General features: G+C 57.1%; 8 protein-coding genes across 8 annotated transcripts; 3 read left to right on the top strand and 5 right to left on the bottom strand.

The window, feature by feature from the left end:
• Positions 1-753: 753 nt before the first annotated feature.
• BDV59DRAFT_171043 (putative AMP-binding domain protein) lies at positions 754-2931 on the bottom strand. The gene is made up of 5 exons (XM_073688515.1): positions 2667-2931; positions 2397-2592; positions 1892-2338; positions 1206-1835; positions 754-1138 (listed from the first exon to the last, which is right to left on the bottom strand). The coding sequence occupies exons 1-5, from the start codon at positions 2829-2831 to the stop codon at positions 831-833; spliced, it is 1746 nt and encodes a 581-aa protein (XP_073551362.1). The 5' UTR covers positions 2832-2931; the 3' UTR covers positions 754-830.
• Positions 2932-3433: 502 nt separating this feature from the next.
• Positions 3434-5613, bottom strand: BDV59DRAFT_198957 (60S ribosomal protein uL13; the record flags this gene model as incomplete). The annotated part of the gene is made up of 5 exons (XM_073693257.1): positions 3434-3572; positions 3635-3893; positions 3953-4006; positions 4223-4358; positions 5530-5613. The coding sequence occupies 5 exons, from the start codon at positions 5611-5613 to the stop codon at positions 3434-3436; spliced, it is 672 nt and encodes a 223-aa protein (XP_073551361.1).
• A 59-nt stretch (positions 5614-5672) lies between these two features.
• BDV59DRAFT_171038 (putative serine palmitoyltransferase 1) lies at positions 5673-7834 on the bottom strand. Its single transcript, XM_073688514.1, has one exon. The coding sequence runs from the start codon at positions 7750-7752 to the stop codon at positions 5890-5892; it is 1863 nt and encodes a 620-aa protein (XP_073551360.1). The 5' UTR covers positions 7753-7834; the 3' UTR covers positions 5673-5889.
• A 180-nt stretch (positions 7835-8014) lies between these two features.
• On the top strand, positions 8015-9527 carry BDV59DRAFT_109419 (metallophosphatase domain-containing protein). The gene is made up of 3 exons (XM_073686583.1): positions 8015-8032; positions 8097-8376; positions 8469-9527. The coding sequence occupies exons 2-3, from the start codon at positions 8184-8186 to the stop codon at positions 9383-9385; spliced, it is 1110 nt and encodes a 369-aa protein (XP_073551359.1). The 5' UTR covers positions 8015-8032; positions 8097-8183; the 3' UTR covers positions 9386-9527.
• Positions 9528-11219: 1692 nt separating this feature from the next.
• Positions 11220-13579, top strand: BDV59DRAFT_109436 (J domain-containing protein). The gene has a single exon (XM_073686584.1). The coding sequence runs from the start codon at positions 11599-11601 to the stop codon at positions 13285-13287; it is 1689 nt and encodes a 562-aa protein (XP_073551358.1). The 5' UTR covers positions 11220-11598; the 3' UTR covers positions 13288-13579.
• BDV59DRAFT_171030 (AP-1 complex subunit gamma) lies at positions 13553-16951 on the bottom strand. Its single transcript, XM_073688513.1, has 5 exons — positions 16754-16951; positions 16539-16662; positions 16286-16474; positions 14101-16213; positions 13553-14047 (listed from the first exon to the last, which is right to left on the bottom strand). Exons 1-5 carry the CDS (start codon positions 16761-16763, stop codon positions 13952-13954), a joined length of 2532 nt encoding a protein of 843 aa, XP_073551357.1. The 5' UTR covers positions 16764-16951; the 3' UTR covers positions 13553-13951.
• Positions 16952-17081: 130 nt separating this feature from the next.
• On the top strand, positions 17082-19384 carry BDV59DRAFT_171027 (putative sterol o-acyltransferase (APE2)). The gene is made up of 5 exons (XM_073688512.1): positions 17082-17506; positions 17568-18011; positions 18065-19025; positions 19085-19126; positions 19178-19384. The coding sequence occupies exons 1-5, from the start codon at positions 17382-17384 to the stop codon at positions 19202-19204; spliced, it is 1599 nt and encodes a 532-aa protein (XP_073551356.1). The 5' UTR covers positions 17082-17381; the 3' UTR covers positions 19205-19384.
• BDV59DRAFT_171026 (putative nucleotide-sugar transporter) lies at positions 19385-21172 on the bottom strand. Its single transcript, XM_073688511.1, has 3 exons — positions 20936-21172; positions 19867-20882; positions 19385-19796 (listed from the first exon to the last, which is right to left on the bottom strand). Exons 1-3 carry the CDS (start codon positions 21017-21019, stop codon positions 19523-19525), a joined length of 1374 nt encoding a protein of 457 aa, XP_073551355.1. The 5' UTR covers positions 21020-21172; the 3' UTR covers positions 19385-19522.
• Between the last annotated feature and the right edge of the window lie 248 nt (positions 21173-21420).

The raw sequence follows: 21420 nt of genomic DNA, 5'->3' as shown, positions 1-21420 counted from the left end.
TATGCCAATAAAATCGGCAGGGGTGGAAGCCTAAGTCGGTAGGAGACGCAGGAGGGTGAGATTGATTGACGATGACGATAGGGCGGCTGTGAGAGGGAAGGCGAAGGCTGTCTGTCAAGCGCCGGCGAGAGGCAAACGGATCAAGGTGGGGGTGGTGGACTTTCCGACTGGAGAGGGTTAGAAGGGAGGAAAGTTGGGCTGGCCGCACGCCACTGGAAGGGGAACACCACCAGGAATCTGTACACACAGAGAGAAGCAGGCGTGAAGAGACGAGCAGATGGAGATGAAGAGGGAGCGAGAACGACGAGAGTGAGCGAAAGTGACGAGAAGATCAGCTGAACGCAGGGAACGGCGGCTGTTGATTGGATCGAGGTCCCGTGCGCTCATTGGATCAGCCGACGAACCTTATGTGTCTTAGTCATCGTCCCTCATAGACCTCCATCTCATCTATACTCTGTACATCTATACATCTATACCGTAGATTAACCGAGTCTGCGATCTACTGCAAATATCTCAGTCGATCTACCGCCTTCGAGGTGGATGTCCGATCTTCCCGTCCATGGATATACCATCACCGTGGGTCTCGGTCCGTCACGTCAGACTCTGGTAGACTAAAACTACTAGCATGCCTCCCTTCCCGAATGGGACGCTGTAAGGGACGACATCGCCAGCGTCTCTCATGGTCACAGGTCCCATAGACGTCTCGATAGTAGCGCATATCTATCAGGTAATTCCATCTCCAGGCCAACTCAGCCATCATTTCTATGATTCGTTCTACTGTTCGGGAGTGCCGAAACCCTATTTCTCCGGATATATATACACAAACTCCCTCATGTCCGGTTCATGCCCTTCGCCCAATCACGGAGAACGTTCTTCCTCACTTTCCCCGTGCTGGTCTTGGGCAGCTCCGTCACCACGTCAACCTCGCGTGGCACCATGAACTTGCTGATCCCACTCGTGTTTCGAGCCCATTCAATCACCTCCTTGCCGTCCAGGCGCTTGTTGTTCTTCACCGTCACATACGCCTTCGGACGTTCCCCCCAGTGGCTATCCGGAACCGCCACCACTCCGGCCTCCAGGATATCGGGATGAGTGACCAACATGGACTCGAGAGCTACAGAGGAAATGTTCTCTCCACCTATACACCAGCCACCGTTAGTCATTACCAGAACCAACCACCATCGACGAAGTGGGCGGGATCTTACCGCTGATGATGATATCCTTGGCCCGATCCAGGATCTGAATAGCTCCGTCTGGGTGCCAGACGGCCAGGTCACCGGAATGCAGGACCCCACCCGCAAAGAGTTTCCGCGTGGCTTCGGGATCTTTGTAATAACCCCGAGCGCAGATATTTCCAACAAACACGATTTCTCCGATCTCCTCCCCGTTGCGGCTGACGTCCACCACGGTTCCCTCAGGCACGTCGGTCTTGACGACCCGCACAGGTAAACTGGTCACGAACCCGTGGCCCTGCCGAGCCATCTTCCGGTACTTTTCCTTCAGCGGCAGCTGATCCCATGACGGCATGATGTAACCCTTCGTGATCGGGCCGTAGGTTTCCGTCATACCGTAGGTATGCACGGGGTGTAGGTTCAGGTCGGTCATCTGCTCGAACAGGTGCGGGGTCGGCGGGCTTGCCGCGACGGTGACTTGCACCGGATTCGGGAGCCGTTCTGCTTCGTTGGCATTGCAGAGTAAAGTGTTCACCGTGGGGGCTGCGTTGAAGTGCGTGACATGCTCCTGTTTTAGTAGTCGCCAGATTTCGGGGTAGTCGATCTTCCGCAGGCAATAGTGAGTTCCTCGCACGGCAGTGACGGCCCACGGGAATGTCCAGCCTACAAGAGGGGTCAGTCCTGACGGTTACAGTATCTACATTGAAGGGTCACCCCACCCATGGCGTGGAACATGGGAAGCGTCCACAGATAACGACAACGACCGCCCCGCGGATTGAGACCGGACTCGATCACGTTACCCATTGCCGCGAGATAGCAGCCACGATGGGTGTATTCCACTCCCTTGGGACGGGCGGTAGTGCCGCTGGTGTACGCCAGGGCGATGATGTCGTCTTCCGAAGCCGCTTGGCTTTCCAGCCCTTCCCAACCCTTGGCGCCAGTTTCGAGGTCATGTCTCAGGCCCTGCAGCACGGCTTCATCAAATGGCCCAGAGAGCTCGCCTTCCGTAGCGTCTGTATCGGTATCGATGATGATAGGGACGTTTGGTTTCGATTCCCGGTAAGATTGGAGAAGGGTCTCGAATTCCTTGTCCACGATGATGACCTCGACATCTGAGTGGTGGAAGATGTAGCTGATGTCGTCCTCCTTCAGACGATAGTTGACCGCTAACCGGTATAAGCAGCTGGACGGTCCTTATGGGTGGGAGTAACCGGGGGAGCTCACCAACATTCACGGCTCCAGCGGCGGCGATTCCAAAGATGGCCTCCAGGAAGGCAGGAGTGTTCGGACATAGGATGCCCACCCGGGTGAAGCCGTGTTTCTTCAGATAGTACGCAAGTCCTCTAGCCCGATCCGCTGTTTCGATGTAGGATCTGCGCAGGATCTGATTATTCGCTGTGACATGGTAGATTGCCTCCGCCTATGACGAACAGGAACAGTTAGCTCACGATGCAAGGAGACATAAAGAGTAATAGAACCATGACGACCACCCACCTCCGGCTCGATTGCAGCTGCCCTCGGCAAGAAGAACGTCGGCGACAGGGTGTGGAAGTTCACGCCGCGGCCGTGCCGAACTGGGCTCTCGGGAGTAGATGATCCCTGGGGTTCGGCGGACGTGAAGTGGCTCAGCAGAGCCGACAGACGGGATTTAGCAGACATGATGGAGGGGGGGTTAGGATGGCGTATCGGGATCAGGGACGGTGCTGCATATGCAAAGGGGGGACAGTCGGACTTGTGATGACGGGGAGAGGGCGAGAAGTAACCGAACAGAGCGGACCGGCTTCCGAGTTGGAGACTCAATGCGGGGAAGGGAGACGCTAAAGCCGGACCGCGGAGAAGCGGGTAGACCCAGTGGCAGCATCACACCTACGGAGGGCGTAGTATACGGAGGGGTCCATCTGTTGAGGACCTACAGGTCTTTCTAGACTATCCACCAACGATGACGCAGAGAATCATTTCCTTCTTTTTTTGTTTTAACTCTTGAAAAAATTCTTTGGATTAAACCGCCACGGCGCGAAAAATAACGGCCAGCTATTTTGAACAACCTTTCATCCCATGCGACTCCGTATTTTTAGATAAGAAATCGATCTCTCCAGCCTCCATGTGCGTCACAACATAATTGTGGGAATTCATGATAAGGTAGGGACAGTTGAGAAAAAGGTCGATCCGGCTTGCCGTCCACATCTCGCTGAAAGAAAACCGTTTGCGATCCCAATCCCATCCCATCACAGACACAAGCAACCAGCCGAGCAACTAGGTATCTAGAATCCGTACTCAGCGAGCTGGCTCTTGGTCTTCTCGTTAACACCCGCCGACTTCTGGGCGTGGACCAGTTGGCGGCGAGCGGCCTTCTTGCGCTCGTAGTATGCACTGCTCTTAACCTTTCTGCGCTCCTCGAGTCTGTAGTCACCCGTTAGTATAAAGTCACCCAGAGATTCCTTCCCGCACGGGTAGATACGTACCTGGCGACAACGTCCTGGTACTTCCAGCCAACCTCGTGGCTGAGTCTGCCGACGGTGCAGTACTTGCGGCCGGGGCGGAGACGGAGGACACGGAGGGCCTGGGGGACGACGACACGCTTCTTCTTGTCGTAGGGGGGAGGAACACCCTCGAAGACCTTCAGGCGCTCCATGGCGGCGGCACCACGGGCGGTCTTGTGGGGGATCATACCACGGACGGCCTTGTAGAAGATGCGAGAGGGGGCACGGAAGTGGAAGGGACCTGGCGGGGGACCGTTAGTAACCAGCCTCGATGTCGTCGGATACGGGTGGTAGGCTCACCTCCGCGAGTGGGGTTGAAACGGGTCATCTTGCGCAGGTAGGCGTGGTACTTCACTATATCGCACAAACCGGGTCAGTCGAGTCTGCAGATATGACAACGATGGGTTGATTCGTTTCGAGGCCCGATATTGTTCCTCCACGGCGATGCTTCCATCTCGATGCACCCAAGTCGGTTCCTTCCGGGTCTTCCTCTATCGGCGAAACCTCCCATTCAAACACACACAAAAAATGCAGGATATGATAAACAGAACCGGGTCGGGTGTAACGTACGCTTCGCGCGGAAGAACTCGCCGGAGATGTTGAGGGCTTCACATCTCACGACGACGATCTTCTGGCCGTTGAGCAGCTGCTTAGCGACAGTGCTGGCCAGACGACCAAGAAGGTGTCCCTTGCCGTCAATGACGACCTGCAAAGACCAAAACAACAGTCAGCGATACATGTCTTCGCAACAGGCGATCCGCTTCCTCCATCGCAACATCATGATCGATCATCTTCAAACTTCCTCCGAGACATCGACATGTTCCAATGCTGAGGGGAGAATGGTGTGGAAAGGGGGGGCAACGCACGACTGGCTCGGTAGCGGACATCCTGCTCGTGTCAAAAGGAAAATATCCAGCGAAAGAAGAGCACTGCTCTAGGATACTCCCTTGGGATGTATGTTGTCGGCGGTTGTTGTCGTTGTGGGCAGGTTCAACGCACACAACGAAGTCGGATGGTTCACAGGGTTGTCGCTAAGCGAGACTAACTTTGTGTGGACGATCGGGAAGGGCCCCAGCCCTAAGTCCCGCCAATCCCGTCGCCCGGATCACGTGATGAAACCACGGGATTATCATTTCTCATCGGACACCCAGACAGTCTGTATTTTCTTGACAAACAGCTGCAGGAGTCCCTCATTGAGGAAAGCCAACATCGACCTGTATAGCGGATTCCGATCACTGCCCCCCGGGTTATCCGGATCTGTTGTCGTACGCATGTATCCCACGTCGGAGCCTTTCGGCTGGTTTTCCCGTCCACCAACCGGCCTAGTACTCCCTACAGTATGGATTCAACTGCGCACTCCATCCACAGACCGCACCGTATGCATATGGAGACGAGCTTGTCGAGCTTCCGAAATGACATAAATCTAAAGAGTGCGGAGAGAGCGAAAATGGCCACTGGGATCCGTGATCGCACAGTATGTGGTTGAAGGCTCATTCAATGCACCAATTGCCTGACGGGTTGCCTCCATCCGCCATGTGACTCGATCACAATGACCTTGTCACATCAGTGCTACGAAACTCTTGCAAGGGATCATCAGGCAATATGCGCCGGTTACGTTCCTTCCACCCACGGTGGAATATTCCATGTAAACGTTGTGCAGACTACTCCATAAGCGCTCCTCCGGTCGTAGTCGCACGGTGTCTACCGCGGAGTCCGCATCTGCCCACGTAACAAAGAGATATTCGGCGATAGGTATCTAATGAATATCCGATGGTCTAGCACCAGGAATACCCCGGATATGTCCGTTCCTATCAGGGTCGGAGTATCGGGCCGTTGCCCGCTGCAGATACAGACAATGAAGTACACCCACCAAGTACCTGCTCGGACACCACTGTAGCGCTTTTGTCTGGAGATGTTGGAGATGCGGCGCGGAGTGGAACGATAAGGTAGTCGTCGATCATGGCGGGACCCACTCCTGTCTCGCTTTACGTACTGACTACGATGCACAGTAGGATACAGTAGGATGGACAATTATCGAGTAACTCCATATGACACTCCCTATACCAACCGGCTAATGTTTCGTTCCTCCTATATATGGAGCTGGTTGCATAAAGCCAAGCAGAAGTTCTATGAATCACATCCCAGCGAGCGTCGAGATTAACATTAAGCATTATTATAATCATCGTATGTTTTAATCCGTCCAATAGTCGTACAGCGTAAATACCCGGCGTGTATGCTTAGTACAGCGGGAGTTTTGCATCGCGCGTTCCGCGTTCGATGACTTCTTCCACGTCCCACCGAGGAGGTTCGATCGACAGGTTGCGGCCGGGCTTCCCAGGAAAGTCCGGCGGGAGCGGTTCCCTAAGCCCTCCCGCGATGCCAGTGGAATACTTCAGCCGTAAGGCGTTGCCGATCTCGTCGCACACCCGCAGCAGATGATCAAGGTCTGTCTTGGTGTGCGCGGCAGACAGGCAGAAGCGCACCCGCGACAGCTCTAAGGGGGTGGCCGGGTAGGTCACGACCACGACCGAGATCTTGCGACGCAGCATCTCATGGGAAAAGGCGGGCATCTTGGCCGGGTTGTAGAGCATCAGCGGGACAATTGGGGAGTCGTCGTGACCGTAAACGATGAACCCTAGACGCTTAAGACCGAGGCGGAGATAGCGCGAGTTGAAGGCGAGCCGTTGGATGCGTTCGCGGCCTTCGCCCGGGTGGAGCGGGTCCTCGTCGGCGATGAGTCGCAGGGAGGAATAGATCTGAGCGAGCACCGCGGGCGCGGGCGCTTCGCCGAAGATCTGCCCGGCATTCGTAGACCGGAGCTTGTGGATGACGGCTTGGTTGGCCGCGATGTAGCCACCATTGGCCCCGAAGGACTTGGTGAAGGTGCCCATTAAGATGTCTACCTCGGCAGGGTCAACTCGGAAGTAGTCACATACGCCTCGGCCATTGGGGCCGATGGCGCCGATAGAATGGGCTTCGTCGACGAAGAGATTGAATTTGTACCGTTTCTTCAGCTCGAGGATCTTGGGAAGATTGCACATGGTCCCTTCCATGGAGAAGAGGCCCTCCACGGTCACCAGGATCTTCTTCCATGGTCGATGGGTGCGGGGTTGACCCTGGGAGATGGCTTCCCTGAGTTTCTTTTCCAGATTGGCCATGTTGTTATGCGCAAAGACCTGGATGGAGGCCCCCGAGAGGCGGGCCCCGAAACGGATAGACGCATGGTTGAGTTCGTCGGACAGAATGAGACATCCTTTCTCGACCAGCGCGGGGAAGATGGTGGCATTGGTGACGAATCCCATGGAGAAGACGATGGCCGATTCCTTTCCGACGAAGCGGGCGATCTGCTCCTCCACTTGGGTGTGGAGCTTGGAGGTGCCGGTGTCGCTGCAGGACCCAACCATGCTGATGCCGTCCCGACGGATGACCTCCTCGGCGTAATCGGAGCAGGGCCCTTCCGACTGTGCGAAACCCAGATAGTTGTAGGAGCTGAGGTTGAGCGTATCCGTGGTAGTACCCGTCAGCTGGAAATGGATGTTATCATCCGTCGTCCGATCGAGCAGAGTCACATAGCGGCCCGGGACGCCCGTGGTAGGTCGGTCGAAGCAGTCATTGATGCGTTGTTTGAGTCGTCGCGTGTAGAAGCTCTCGAAGTCACTGTACAGCGAGGCGTAACCGTTCTGCGGTTTCAGATGACGATACGTCTGGGGGCGGAACCACTTGGCGAAGAAGTCATGGAAGTGACCGAAGAAGATCAGAACGAGGAAGTTCAAGTAGGTCGTCAACGCGATGAAATACGGCGGCTCGTCGAGGACGGGGTCGGGGATTTCCCCGCCGGGGTGCTGACTCGTGTAGAGATGTGACGGGTCACCGAGGGGACCGAATTCCGCATGCTGTTTGGCAAGCTTCCGGGCCTCTGCCGGGTGTGCATGGGATTGAAGCTGAGATGACCCGGGTTGCTTGGAGGAGAGATCCGGAGAGTTTCCAGAGACGGCGCGGAGAGAAGCGACAGCGTTAGACTCAGCCAGCACGGCGAAATTGTTGCTGTGGGCGAGATCCTTGTCAGACCGAGACCGGTCTTTCCGTTTCCACCGCGGCATGGTGCAGGAGATCACCAATCTTCGAGAAGAAGATGATGAGAAGGAGGGAGGAGTTGGATGTCTGGCGAGAGAGACGAAGAAGAGAAACCAAAAAGGAGAATTGATCGAATCGATCATGTAATCTAGACCCGATGGCCGCCCCACGCCCAGCTCTGCCGCCGGTTCCCATTGGCCGAGGGCGCTGTCACATCTTACGTCATCCGCCGATTCTTCAGGCGGAAAGAACATCATGATGTTATTCACGACGCTCCAGTATCCATGTCCCATACATACTCAAGGGGTCTGTCTCGTCTCTCCCTCAGGCAGAGTTCTGCCCCCGTGCTCGGAGAATGACGATCCTGCAGATCCGATGATCCGATCGGAATGTGTCAACCCGAAGCACAGATCAACCAGAACTTCGTCTTCCGACACATCCAACATGCATCGCCGTCATGCCCAAAACCCGCTTCGTCTGCGTCTCCGATACGCACGCTTACACGCCTTCAGAGGCCGGGTTTAGACTTCCGCCTGGCGACGTCCTCATCCATGCGGGCGATCTCACCACCCGGGGCAGCCTGTCCGAGCTGCAGAAGACCTTACAGTGGATTATTGCCGCCGACTACGAAGTCAAGATAGTCATCAGTGGTCAGTCGACCTGAGCCCCCCTACCCTATTTGGACATCTGCAGTGATGCGCTGGTTCTATGCACCGTTCGTCAGTAACTGAGCCAACCCCAGGCAACCATGACATCACCCTCGACCCCAGATGTTCCCCGGACAACAGCAAGAAAGCTCTAGAAGAGGCTCCGAAATGCATGGAAGCCATCGCATCCTCGTCGTCAATTCTCTTTCTCAGGCACGAGTCAGCGCTAGTTCGCCTGACCCGTCCCGGCGGCCCCAACACCGTCTTCACGGTCTTTGGCTCCCCCTACTCCCCATCCCGTTCCCACGGGACGACCTCAACCTGGACTGCGTTCGGATACGAGTCCGAGGCTGCTCCTGCACTCTGGCAACTCATCCCATTGGACGTCGACATTGTCGTCACGCACACTCCGCCTCATTCGCTCTGCGACCGTCGCACCACGACCGTTGGGCCGGAGGGATGCCCAGCCCTGCGCCAGCGCCTGGCGCGAGTGCGCCCGTTACTGGCAGTCTGCGGGCATGTTCATGAGTCGCGGGGCTGTGAACGTGTGCGGTGGGCGTCAGCCTCCTCACCACCAGCCTCATCCATCCCCCTGGAGACCGAGCATGTCGAACGAGTGGCTCTGCCGCCTCGCGGCAGCAAGAAACAGAGTCTCGTCGACCTGACGGGCAAAAGGACACGGCGGTTGGAAAATGAAGGATTTGCAGCTGAACGGATGCGAATGCGAAATGCGTTGCCGGGCACAGGCTTGGAAGCGAACACTCGTGTTCTGCGCCTGCCTCGAAATGAAACGGCAGTGCAGTGGCTCATGGATGACGATGGCGATGAAGAAGATGATGGTTTTCGTGCCCGTCGGCGGGAATCCTGCGTCATCAATGCTGCTACCCTCGCAACGAGTTGGCCGCATCCCCATGGGAAGCTGTTCAATGCTCCGATCGTCGTCGATCTGGACCTGCCTCGCTGGAAGGGCTGGTGTGACCGATCGGGAGTTGACTGGCACCCTCCCTCGTAGACTTATCCGCATCACGCGTCATTGATTTGATTCCTTCATTATCCGGCATGAAGCGACAGCTTGAGCACAGACCTGTCATTACGTATATTCGAGAGCTCCTACCTCCTCCGATGTAGGGAGAGCTAGAATCAAGGAGAGGAGCGAGGTAAATCATTACATCATGCAGGTCCGTCTACGTCAAGATCCAGTTCCAACAAGAATTCGCCCGTAGAGACCGAATCACCGTCTCCTTCCTGTCCCAGGTCAGGTCGACCCCAAGTAAACAGGCTCGTGCCGACCGGGGTCATTTGGCACGAAGGAGGTTTCTGCTTCTAGAAACGATCGGACTTGTGACTGGGGATGGGGAGAGCGGGGTAGAGGGAATGCATGATTCTGAATGATACGCGATACAAGTTGTATGGAAACTGGTATCTGTCCTTACCAAGGCGATTACCCGGACAACTGAATCAAGCCACACTGCCTCCGGCTCCAAATGGCAATAAATGGAGGCAATGCAGATGAGTGGAGCGCTCCCTCCAGCTGGCCGACAGTTGTCCAGCTGGCGCGCTAACCCATGGATAATCATGATTGCCCCCTGGCCGAAGGGGGGAAGATTTTCCTAACTGAACCTAGGCTGCAGGTGGTACAGCCCAAACTTTACCGTCTTGGGCAGTTCCAACGGAGTTTCCACGGGGGATTGATCAGTGATTGCTGTTTGGATGACGAGAGAACTCCCCACATCCTTTTGGAGGCCACCCGGACGATGCATGGATGATGTGAGCCAGCAAGGTACGACGCCTCATGGATCCTTCGAGATGGGGTTGGGACGAGCAAATCAGAATTCCCATCACAACCAGACCAGGTCATCTGTAGTTCACCGGTGATGGTGCTACACCCTCCCCCATCCAGATGATGCGATGGACTCGACGGCTTCATAAGATGGTTTCGTCCCGCCAGCCGAGGCGCGTCCGAGAGAGATTCCTCAGCCAACGGTGATCAGAGCGGACGATACGAGACTGGGTGCTCTGGACGGTGATTGGAGCGAACGTGCGCCTGAACCGTGTGCAGGAGCGGCCAGCCATGCAATGATCTCCCGGCATTTCGCTCCGCATGGCGAGTGGCAGAGAGAAATGCTACGGAGGGGGGGAGGGCCTCGTGCGCAGCGGGTTTGCGCTGGCATTAGCGACGAATTAGTCCCGATGACCGGTGGGACAGGTCTGACCTGGCAGACGGCCGTCCCAGGGCTTTTACTCTCGTCCTTGGGAGATGAGTGGAGGAAGGTCCCAGCAATAAGCTGAGCAAGCTGATGTGTGATAGTGATGAGAAGGGCGTATCCGGGCATCTTGTGACAAAAATAGGCGCCGTCTTTTGCCTGAATACTCCGGATGGCTGTCGGGCGGAACCAACCAGGGCGGAACCATGGCCAGGAGAGGGTTTCGGATCGATGGATGGGGAAGTGACCCATGGATACACCCATCAGGTACCTGCGATGCCATCGTACCTTGCGCCGTGCAGGAGGGTTTCACATTAGTACGCCGTAGGAGTGAGGCAAATGGCGTGCGGGGTTCTGTTCCAGTGCATCCTGGCTATGCTGGGTTGATTTGATGGAGGATGAAGATGACACGATCTTGCAGATGACCCCATAATGTATATGAAGGGAGGGTTGTCTGGTTTATCAGTCTTTGTCGACGGTGATATACACACAGTGTCGTTCTATACAACAACCGGCTGTATAGATAGACCGCCTCTTCACGGCGTATGGCCTCACCGCTGCTTGGGTCCAAAACAGGATAAATTACCGCCTGCCCCTCCAGTATGTGGCCGCTGCACCGCCACGCGTAAACATACCGAAATACCAATACCATCCAGTGACCAGCGACAAACAACCTCAACCTCATCAACTCTCGACATCAACTTCGTCCCCGTCACCTCTCCTGATTCCCTTTCTGCCTCTCCCCGTCGTCTCCTATCTTCGCCGACTCCCGCCTCTTCATGAATGGCTGCAATTCTCTCGCCCGAGTTCTGGCCATGACTTGATCGCCGTCTTCTCTTTCTTCAGTCTTCCATTCTCGCTCCGTCATCTGATTTGCCTCCCCCTTGGCCACCACCACCATAGTTCGCCTTCCTCGGTATTCCATCCACTCCTTATATCACCTTCTTGGACCTTCTCTCGTCTTTTCTTCTCCTCTTCCCTCCCTCCAATCTATGTTTGACCGGCTTCTTTCGGCCTCATCATGCCCCCCGTTCCGGATATCAACCCTTACGCTGTCTTGGGGGTCTCTAAAGACGCCACTCTGGCCGAGATCCGATCCGCCCATCGTAAACTCGTCCTGAAATGTCATCCCGACAAGATCAAGGATGAATCCCAACGGGACCAGGCTCAGGATGAATTCCAAAAGGTCCAACAGGCCTATGAGCTCCTCTCCGACGAGACCCGTCGCACCAAGTATGACCAGAAGGTCCGTCTGGCTGAACTCCATCGCGAGATGATGATGTCCGGTGCCCGGACCTCATCCGCTCGCGCCAGCTCCTCCCGCGAGTTTCGCGATGGCCGCATCTTCGAGACTCGCGCCCCGGCCGACGCCGGTTACGAGGACGATGACCTGCGATACCCCGACGAACCGCCGCGGTCCACATCGCGCAAGTTCGACGAGTTCAGCGCCCGTCCGCGCACCAAGGCCGCCACCGACGAACGTCGCAAGTCCAAGTCCGTCCCCCTCAGCACCAACGCCGGCAGCAGCGCACGCGCCGCCAAAGAGTTCGCCCGCGATACCGCCAAAGCGACCCACTCCCATCGGGCTAAGCACCGGACCAAGGAACGGCGACGGGACGTCCACGAGAAGTACGAACGAACCACGGTTCCGCCGCCCCTCGGCCCGTCGGACCTGGAGGACGATGACGGCGACAGCTCCGACTCCAGCATCATCTACGTGCCCTTGAAGAAGCCATCCAGCGCCCGCCGCAGCCGTGCCTCCCCGCGCAAGCCCAAGGCCGCCTCGCCACCCCCCTACGACGACTACTCCGACGACTGCTACAAGTACGACAAGCAGGAGCACACGGCCCGCGACTACATCCACCGCTCCGGCGGCTCTGTGCCCATTGAGGTCGACCGCCGCCGCCATCACCACTACCAGCGCTCATCACGGTCGCCGCTGCGCTACCGCGAGTATGACTCCCCGCCGGAGCCCGAGTCGTCGTCCTCGCGCCGCTCGGCCCGCTCCAAGTCCAAATCCAAACACTCCAGCCGGGAGAACGTCTCCCGCCACAATTCCTACGAGGATCTGGACCCCCGCGACCTGAAGGCGCACCCGCCGCCTCCGCCCATGCCCTCCGCCACCACCGTCCCGGGCATCAAGCTCGCCCGCCCGTCCATGCCGCCCCGCTCTGCATCCTCATACTCCTTCTCCCGCCGCGAGCGCGAGTCCTCCAGCGCCTCCAAACTGCACGCCATGGCCCATGAGCCGCCCCCCACCCGCACCACCCGGCTGCGCGCAACCGTCGGCGTCGACCGCACCGACTCCGGCTACTCCAGCCCCGGCACCCCGGACATGGCGGCCGACAGCACCAACTCCCCGTCGTCGTCCTCGTCCAAGTCCACCTCCAAGCGCTACAAGATCCCCAAGGACTCGCAGCCCGAGACCATCGTCGTCCAGCCGCCGACGCATCCATCGCCGCGTCACGCCCGCACCTGGTCCCCTCCGCGCCCGCCCATGCCCAAGCCTCCTCCCCTTCGCAGCAACACCGCCCCTTACGTCTCGCGCGGCGGGGCCAGCTTCGGCGAGGTCAAATACACCGCCCGTCCCAAGGATAAGAACGTCGAATTCTGCGAGATCTCTCCGCCCCATATCTTCCAGACGCAGCCGCGCTACTCGGTGTACGATGGGTTCCCGCCGATGCGTCGCCAGTCGACGTATGCCCAATGATATCACGACAGACTCTGCTCTTTTTCTCCAGATAGGTTTGAACTTGTTCTTGTTGCCATGTCCTTCGTCTTGTTATTTTTATCACCCTTTTTTTGTCGGCTTCTTCCGATATAAACCAATATTGTCTAGGCGTTGGGTTGGTGATCTTTTTTTTTTTCGGAGTTTTTACTGACGATGATCATGAATGACGATTTGCTGGTGGGGTCGGGGGCGGTTATATAGGTCTACGTACAGAAATGGAATATACTACCTTATTGTATCTGCACTCGGCGTTCTACCTAGGTACCTGTAGGTATTAAATCGACATACTATTATCCTCTACCAAGCCCCCTCTAGTAACAAAATAACGAATTCACATACAACATGCCCGGCCTCTGACGTCAAGCATTTACATCGAATATAAAAGCAAAAGTAAAACAACACATGGCAGAAATAAAGCCAGAAACCAACCGGGTATGTATTGTATGATCTGAACTGACTGCTATTTCCGCTTGACATTATGCAAGACCAAAAGCGGACGGCGGAGAATGAAGTTTTGAGCTACAGCATAGCCATGCTTCGGCCACAGCGGTGAGGGAATCGAATGTTTCAAAGCAAAAAGCACCGTCGGGTGGTCCCCCCACGGTGCTCTCGTAAGGGCGATAAATACATCACTTCACATGGACTACGGCTCCGTCCAGTCGACCTGGTCCGTCACCGGGCCGGATCCGTCCTTCGCATATGTGATACGGAGACGGAGACGCAGTTTGGGGGGAAGCGGCTACAGTCAAATGTTAGTAGCTGGGAAGCCCGGCGAAAGAGCAAGACACTTACCCCATTGAGAGATGTTACTTTCAGCATCTGGATTCCTTCATCGCCGCCCTCCAGATCGGCTTTGTTGATCGCACTCAGCTGCAGGCGCTGGCTCTTGGGCACGGCAGCCTGGAGGCCGACACCGGAGAAGCTGTTGAAGTTCGACCCGTTGCGGAAACGAGCCTGGATCTGTGCATTGCTGGGGTTGCTCCGTTGCACCTGTAATGTCAGAGCTAGCTCGTTCTTATCGAACGCGGTGTGTGCGGGAGCAGCGGCCGGCGAAGGCGCCGAAGCGGGCGACGCGGTGGATCCCATGCCACCCAGGAGATCCAGAGATGACGCTGGCTGTGCGGGTTGAGGGGACGGGGTTGCGCTAGCCCCATTGGAGCCAAAGAGATCCATGATAGCTGCGGTGTTGCTCTGGGCGGGCTGGGCCGGTTGAGGCGCCGGCGAGGACATTCCCGAGTCACCACCAAGGATGTCCGCGAGCAGATCGGCGGTATTCTGGGAGGTGTTACCGGTGGGACTGGTCGCAGTGTCGTCGCCACCCATGAGATCCAGGAGCATGTCTTGTTCCGCCTGCTTGGCGGGCTTCTTGGTCTTATCCTTGAGGACCTTACTTTGACGCTTCTTGGTCGGAGCGCCCAGCACTCTCTGTTCCTCACGAATTTCCGGTGCCGGCATCCGCTCCAGAACCCCTTGGCGGATCTGGTCGTACCCGAAGAGGTTGCTGTACTCGACCGCTCGCTGCTGGATCTCAACGCTCAGGTCGGCGGTGCGGCCCTGGAGGAAGCGACGGAGCCGTTCAATCTGGCTTGGATCGGACATGCGCACCGTAAGCTTCATCGACGCAGTGGTGATGTACTCGATCACGGTCTGTGAAGCATATGTGCTGTTAAGAATGTTGTTGAAGAGATCAACGATATCGCTCTCCTGGACCTCCTTCACCAGCTCCTCTTCCTCGTATTGACCCCCGCGGAGAAGGTTATCACCATATTCACCAATAACCCAGGTAGCGGCAAGGGTGAGACCCTCCTGGGAGATATCTTCCTTCAAGGACATGTACAGCTTCTGTACGGAATAGGTCTGCAATTCAGGTGTTGTTGCGATAAGTCGAACAAAGGAAGACAGGATCTGCTCCTTCACATAGGCACCAGCCAGCTTGAGGACCCGTAGGATCGTATCGACATGCCAGCGCTTGTTGGGGGCAAAGCGGTCAGCGGCAATACCGATTTGGGTGGTCATGGCGGGCTTGAATTCGTTATCGGCCACCTCCAGGAAGGCGAGTAATTCTCTGACGAGCACGCGGACATTGCCTTCGTTGACCAGCATGAAACTCAGGTCCAAAGCACGACGTCGGATACTGATATCGGGGTCACGGAGACATTCCAAGATGGTGTTGCGGTGTCTCTGCACGGCATTCGGTTCGATGGCAACGACTTTGTTCAGCGTGTTCAGGGCGACGTATCGAATGTTGTTGTCCTTATTCGTCAGGAACTTTCCGAGAATGTTGACACCCAGGACCCTCAGACCCGAATCAGCTTCGATGTCCAGGATGGTCAGGACGGCTTCGTAGAGAATGGAATTGCCGACGTTCTTCGACGAATCGGTATTGGTGGCCACCTGGGCCAGGATGTCATTGATCAATTCGCTCGTCGCCACATCGCCTCTTCCCAAAACTCTCAGGAGACGCAGAATCTTGACCTGGAGAAATGGGTCGGTGATTCCAGAAACGTCATGCTCTGGGGCATATCCCGACGTCGTAAGACCTTTCAGGGCACGCACGAGTCCGCCAGCCAGGGGCCGGAACATTTCAATCACGCCCTCCTGGCCTTCTTCCTCCTCCTCGGCCTCACACATATCGATAGCCAGCGTCAATCCACACATCAAGACACCGTGATTCCGATCGGAGAGGAGGAGTTTGGCCTTTTCCAAGAAATGCTCCTGCAGGTCGGGAACCTTGCGGCATATGCGCATGGCACAGAGGGCGGCCTTCCTCCGAATATAGGGGTTCGCGGTGGACAGGAGGTTCTCGACTTCGGGGAACAGATCTCGGGACATTTCGACGGAGGCGATATTACCGAGGGCACAGAGGGCCAATCCGACGATGTATTGGTTGGAGTGGTTGAGGTCACTATGTCAGGAGAAGAAAACGATGTCAGCGAAGTTGCGGCGGGGTAATTGTAGCAGATGGGCAGCGACTGACTTCTTCAGTGAGTTCGTCACCAAAGTCAACACTTCTTGATTTTCATCTAGCAGCAGCATTGTTCCCAAATAACCGAGACGCTTATCGGCGAAGCGATGGGAGGCGAGGAGCTTCAGACATTCGATCTGGCCGAAGTGGGTGCGTTCACCGAGGGTGAACAGATAGAGGAGTTTGGCAACATTGTTTCTCCTAGAAGACGATGTGAGCGGTCGATTGGAAGAGACCAACGATCGGTGTGGCGTGTAATGCTGACCGGATTCCAGAATCATGGCTCTCTTCGCGGAAGGAGGCACGAATGGCGGCACTCTCTTTCTGAATGACGGCGCGTTCATCGGCGATAGTTTTGGCGGAACGAACATTCCGAATGAATTGTTTCACTGTGAGACCGGACCGAGGGATGAATTGGTTAGCGGGGGAAGAGGCCGGCCAAGGGGAGGGATATAGAGGTATCGCGGGGGGAAGACGTACGGGAAGCCATGTCGGCGACAACAACCCCCCTACGGGGAGATGGAGAGGAGAGAGGGGAGACGACCGGAGGGAAAGGAGAGAGAGGAAGAGCGGAATGCGAAGAAACCGGTCTTACGCAAACCAGAGGAGGACGGGGGGCAAAGACGGCGGCGAGGATGGTTGGAGTCGTGGACGGTGAGGTATTGCGACCTGGCCGGGTTCCTGATCGGGTTAGGGTGTCACCTGATATATTTGCCTGAGGCAGGTGATGATGACTCAGCCCGGAAGCGGCCAGACCGTGTGACGTGAGCGTCTTCTTGCGCTTCCTCGTCGATCCTCTTCCTGATCTTCTTCTCCTTGCGCCATGAGACATCCGGACACATGAATTCCGTGCCTCGGTGGGCGGTGTTGGGCTGATCCGCGCTCGTCTGCTCCAGTGCCATTGGTCCCTGCATAGCGTCATCGCCTTCTCGACGGCTGGCGATTACATATCAATGCCCCCGGGGATCCACCGCAGCACCACCGCCCTGTGTTCTGCACATACCATAACTCCCTCGGTACATATATACTTGGCCTCTCCCATCCGATGGACATCAATGGGTGTTGAACATATCCCGATCCCCTTTTAAGTTCCCCCCAATCAGCAGACATGTCGTCGGTCGATTCTCAACCAAACGGCTCCTCCAGACTGCGGCCGCGTGCCGCGGCGGGATCGAAGAAGTCCGACGATACTGCAAAGGTCCCGGCTATGGACAGGCTGGCCTCTGATTCCAGGTACGTTCGCTTATCACTAAGAAAGCTCCATATCGCCGTTTCGCACCCTGACACCTTCCAGCGGCGTCTCGACCCCCGTCTCCGAAGATGCGCCCCCTTCCGTCCAATCCATCTCGACGGCCCGGAAGCAGGCTCGTGCCCGCAACCGCATGTTCTACAGCATCGACTACGTCCCGCGGGTGTCGCATTTCGACCCGAAGAGCGACTATCATAACTTCCGCGGGTTCTTCAGCCTGTTCTGGATCGTCCTGTTCATCATGGTGGTCACCACCATGCTCCGCAACATCAAAGATACCGGCTACCCCCTCCGCATCCGGGTGTGGAGTCTCCTCTCGGCGAACGTGTACTCCATGGGGTTCAGCGATCTCGCGATGGTGATCAGCAGCGGGCTCGTCGTCCCGATGCACCGCATCTTCCGGCGGAGTTCCGGCTGGCTGCGCTGGGCCCGCGGCGGCATCGTCATCCAGAGCCTTTTCGAAGCCGCCTGGCTCATCCTCTGGATCAAGTACATCCATCCCTCCCTGCCCTCGTACGACATAATCTAACCTCACCCTCCAGCTGGCCGTTCATGCTGCGCTGGACCTGGACCGCGCAAGTCTTCTTCACGCTCCACACGCTCACCTTCCTCATGAAGATCCACTCGTACGCGTTCTACAACGGCCACCTCAGCGAGACCGAACGACGCCTCTCGGCCCTCGACAAGCCCGGCTCGCAGCCCCTCGATGCCGCCGTCCGCTACCCGGAGCCCTCCTCCACCACCACCCGGCCAGGCGCGCGCAACCCCCGCCACACGCGATCCAGCTCGGTCCCGGAGCTGCGCGAGGACCTCGCGACGGAGCTGACGTCGCCGCTCGGCCACGTCACATACCCGCAGAACCTCACGGTGGCCAACTACGTCGACTACATCTTCTGCCCGACGCTCTGCTACGAGCTGGAGTACCCGCGCAGCGCGCACCGCTCGTGGACGGAGGTCGGGCTCAAGACGCTGGCGGTGTTCGGCTGCATCTTCCTGCTCACGCTGACCAGCGAGGAGTTCATCCTGCCGGTGCTCAGCGAGGCCAACGCGCAGCTGCACCGCACGGCGCACGTGGGCGACAAGGCGCTCATCCTGGCGGAGACGATCAGCATGCTCCTGTTCCCGTTCACGGTGACCTTCCTGCTCGTGTTCCTGGTCATCTTCGAGTACGTGCTGGGGGCGTTCGCGGAGATCACCGGCTTCGCCGACCGCCACTTCTACTCCGACTGGTGGAACTCGTGCGACTGGCTCGAGTTCTCCCGCGAGTGGAACATCCCCGTCCACCACTTCCTCCGCCGCCACGTCTACTTCTCCTCCCTCACCCACTTCTCCAAGCCCGTCGCCATGTTCATCACCTTCCTCGTCAGCTCCATCGCCCACGAGCTCGTCATGAGCTGCATCACCAAGAAGCTGCGCGGCTACGGCTTCGCCGCCATGATGCTGCAGCTGCCCATCGTCGCCGTGCAGAAGTCTCGCTACTTCCGTGGGAAGACCACCCTGAACGTGAGTTGCCGGTTGATCGGTTCGGGGATGTTTGCGCTAACGGGGTGACTGACTCGCAGAACCTGTTCTTTTGGCTATCGATGATTTTTGGTCTGGCTTTGGTATGTCTGTCCCCGCTCAGATACTTCCGCGAAGGCGGGCTAACCGATCAGATGTGCGCGCTGTACGTTCTTGTTTAGAGGATTCCTTCCCTGTTGTATGTATCCGGGCTAGCGTACATGTCGCTGTACTATACGGCTGAACGGGCCGGATGTGTATATACCCTTTTTGTTACTGTTTAGAGTCGGGCTGGCTGTCTCTGTCTCGTATGGCGTACGGTTTCACATACAAGGTCAATGCAAACATATAGTACGGTACACTGTCATTGTCGTGTACGAAAGCGATATCAACGCCCCTCCGTAACAAATCAATCAATGCAAACGCCATGTCTAACGCCATACCCAAACGCAACCAAAACGAACGGCACTATATCAGAATCCTACCCCGAATATATACGTCTAGAGGTGCTCGATCGGCTCCTCGGGGAGGAGCAATTCCCGCTGTCGCACCTCGTGCGGGAGACACGCCTTCAGGGGCGGACGCACGATATCATTGAACAGGAACGTGCCATACACCAACAGGACAAAGCCCAGCACCTGCAGCCACTTGAAGGACTCCCAGCCGAGCGCGAGCGAGACCAACCAGATAAAGAGGGTGCGGCAGGTGTCGATGGTGCTGCGGGAGGTCGCGGAGACGGAGCGGGTGACGGATAGTCCGAAGAAGTTGAAGCCGCTGTCGAACACATTAGTACTAGCACACGGACCAAGAGCCAACCCAACAGCTTAGCGGAAAGGAGACATACCCAATGCTGATCATGATCAAGACACTCGAGATCATCACGTTCGTGTTGCTGAGCACCTGGCGCCAGCCTTCGGTCGCATCGAAGTAGCCGTTCCGGCCGGCCGGCGTCCTCCCGACGGCGAAATGCAGGATAATGGAGGCGAGAACGGTGACGGAGAAGCCGAACACGCCCTCCCAGCCGACGACACGGAGCGGGTCCATGGCGTAGTTCTCGAGGATCCACTCCTCGAGCACGAACTGCGAGGCGGTGAAGATCTGCGCCGCGGCGATGAGAAGGACGCCGATGACGGCCTTGACGGCCTCGGGGGTGCTGGCGACGGCGCGGGCGCGCAGGACGACGTGGGTGACGGCTGCCGAGGCAGTCTCCTTGGTGAGGTCGTGGTGCGAGCTGTCGCCGAAGAGGGCGCCAGCCAGGCCGACGAGGGCCACGCCCAGCACGACGACAAACAGCGCCATCCACTGGTATAGGTAGAGTTTGCGGTGGAGGAAGAGGACACTGAACAGGCCGACGAAGAGCACCAGGGCTCCGCGCGTCATCTGGTAGATGCTGGCGGCGACAAAGAGCAGACCGACGTTCATGAGGGTGGTACCGGCGATGTCGCAGCAGGCCGGGGCGGCGAGGAGGAAGACTCGCCGGCCCTGCAGTTTCAGACGGCCGTCCTCGGCGTGCGCGGGCTTGGTCGGATCGTCAACTCCGTTGCCGGGGTGGTCGTGGTCGTTGTCATCTTCAACGTCGCCGTCGATGGGATCCTCGCCGTGGATGGGACGATAGCCCCCGGCGAGAAGGGGCGATTCGTCGTTGGCGAGACGCGGGGCGATGTAGCGCTGGTAGAGGAAGGAGAGGGCGATCACGAGCCAGCTGCCGGATTCCCCGATGAACATTTGGATCCTGGTAACTGAAGTGAGTAGGGGGAACAAAGAACGGATTCGGTGTACCCACGTCTGGATCACGGGCTGTTCGAAGAGATGGCGTTCACTAGGATCGGGGGAGTCGCAGTTGCTGACACATTGCATGTCCTGGGAGAGGGATTAGGAGAGTCTTCACAGAAGAAGCGTGACGACGACAGTACCTGGTACTTGTTCAGGATGGTGTTGCAGACCCCGGTCACGAGCATCATCGTGACCAGGAAGGGGATAAGGGCTTTGTTCGCCATGGTGTTGTTATGACGCGGACGAGGATCTGCGGAGTCGACAGGGGAACCGCAGATCTGTATCCGACAGGAGTGTACGGGTGAATGGAGTGGGGAGCAGTCTATTGAGAGATCATGTCTGATGGAGAAGGGAACGAAGAAGATGAAGAGGAGGAGAAGAAGAGGAGGGGAAGCAGACGGAGGACGAAAGGGATCACGAGTGAAGCAGGTGACTTGGCTTATCTTATCACGGCTGATCAGCCGCTTATCCTCTTTGGGTAGCATGAAGTATGAAGAAATGATAGTAAGAATTAAACTCCTAATTACACACCAGTATCCCCCGGGAAAAGGAAATCCATAGCAAACAGCTCGCTGCCTAGTCCGAAACAACAGGAAGAAAGAAGCAAAACCGGAAGCTCGTCAGA

The sequence above is a fragment of the Aspergillus ambiguus genome (genome assembly GCF_047715705.1).
Source record: "Aspergillus ambiguus strain CBS 117.58 unplaced genomic scaffold BDV59scaffold_4, whole genome shotgun sequence".
NCBI classification, from domain to species: domain Eukaryota; kingdom Fungi; phylum Ascomycota; class Eurotiomycetes; order Eurotiales; family Aspergillaceae; genus Aspergillus; species Aspergillus ambiguus.
Note: the sequence above shows the minus strand (reverse complement) of the source record. Positions and strands in the feature narration are given on the sequence as shown.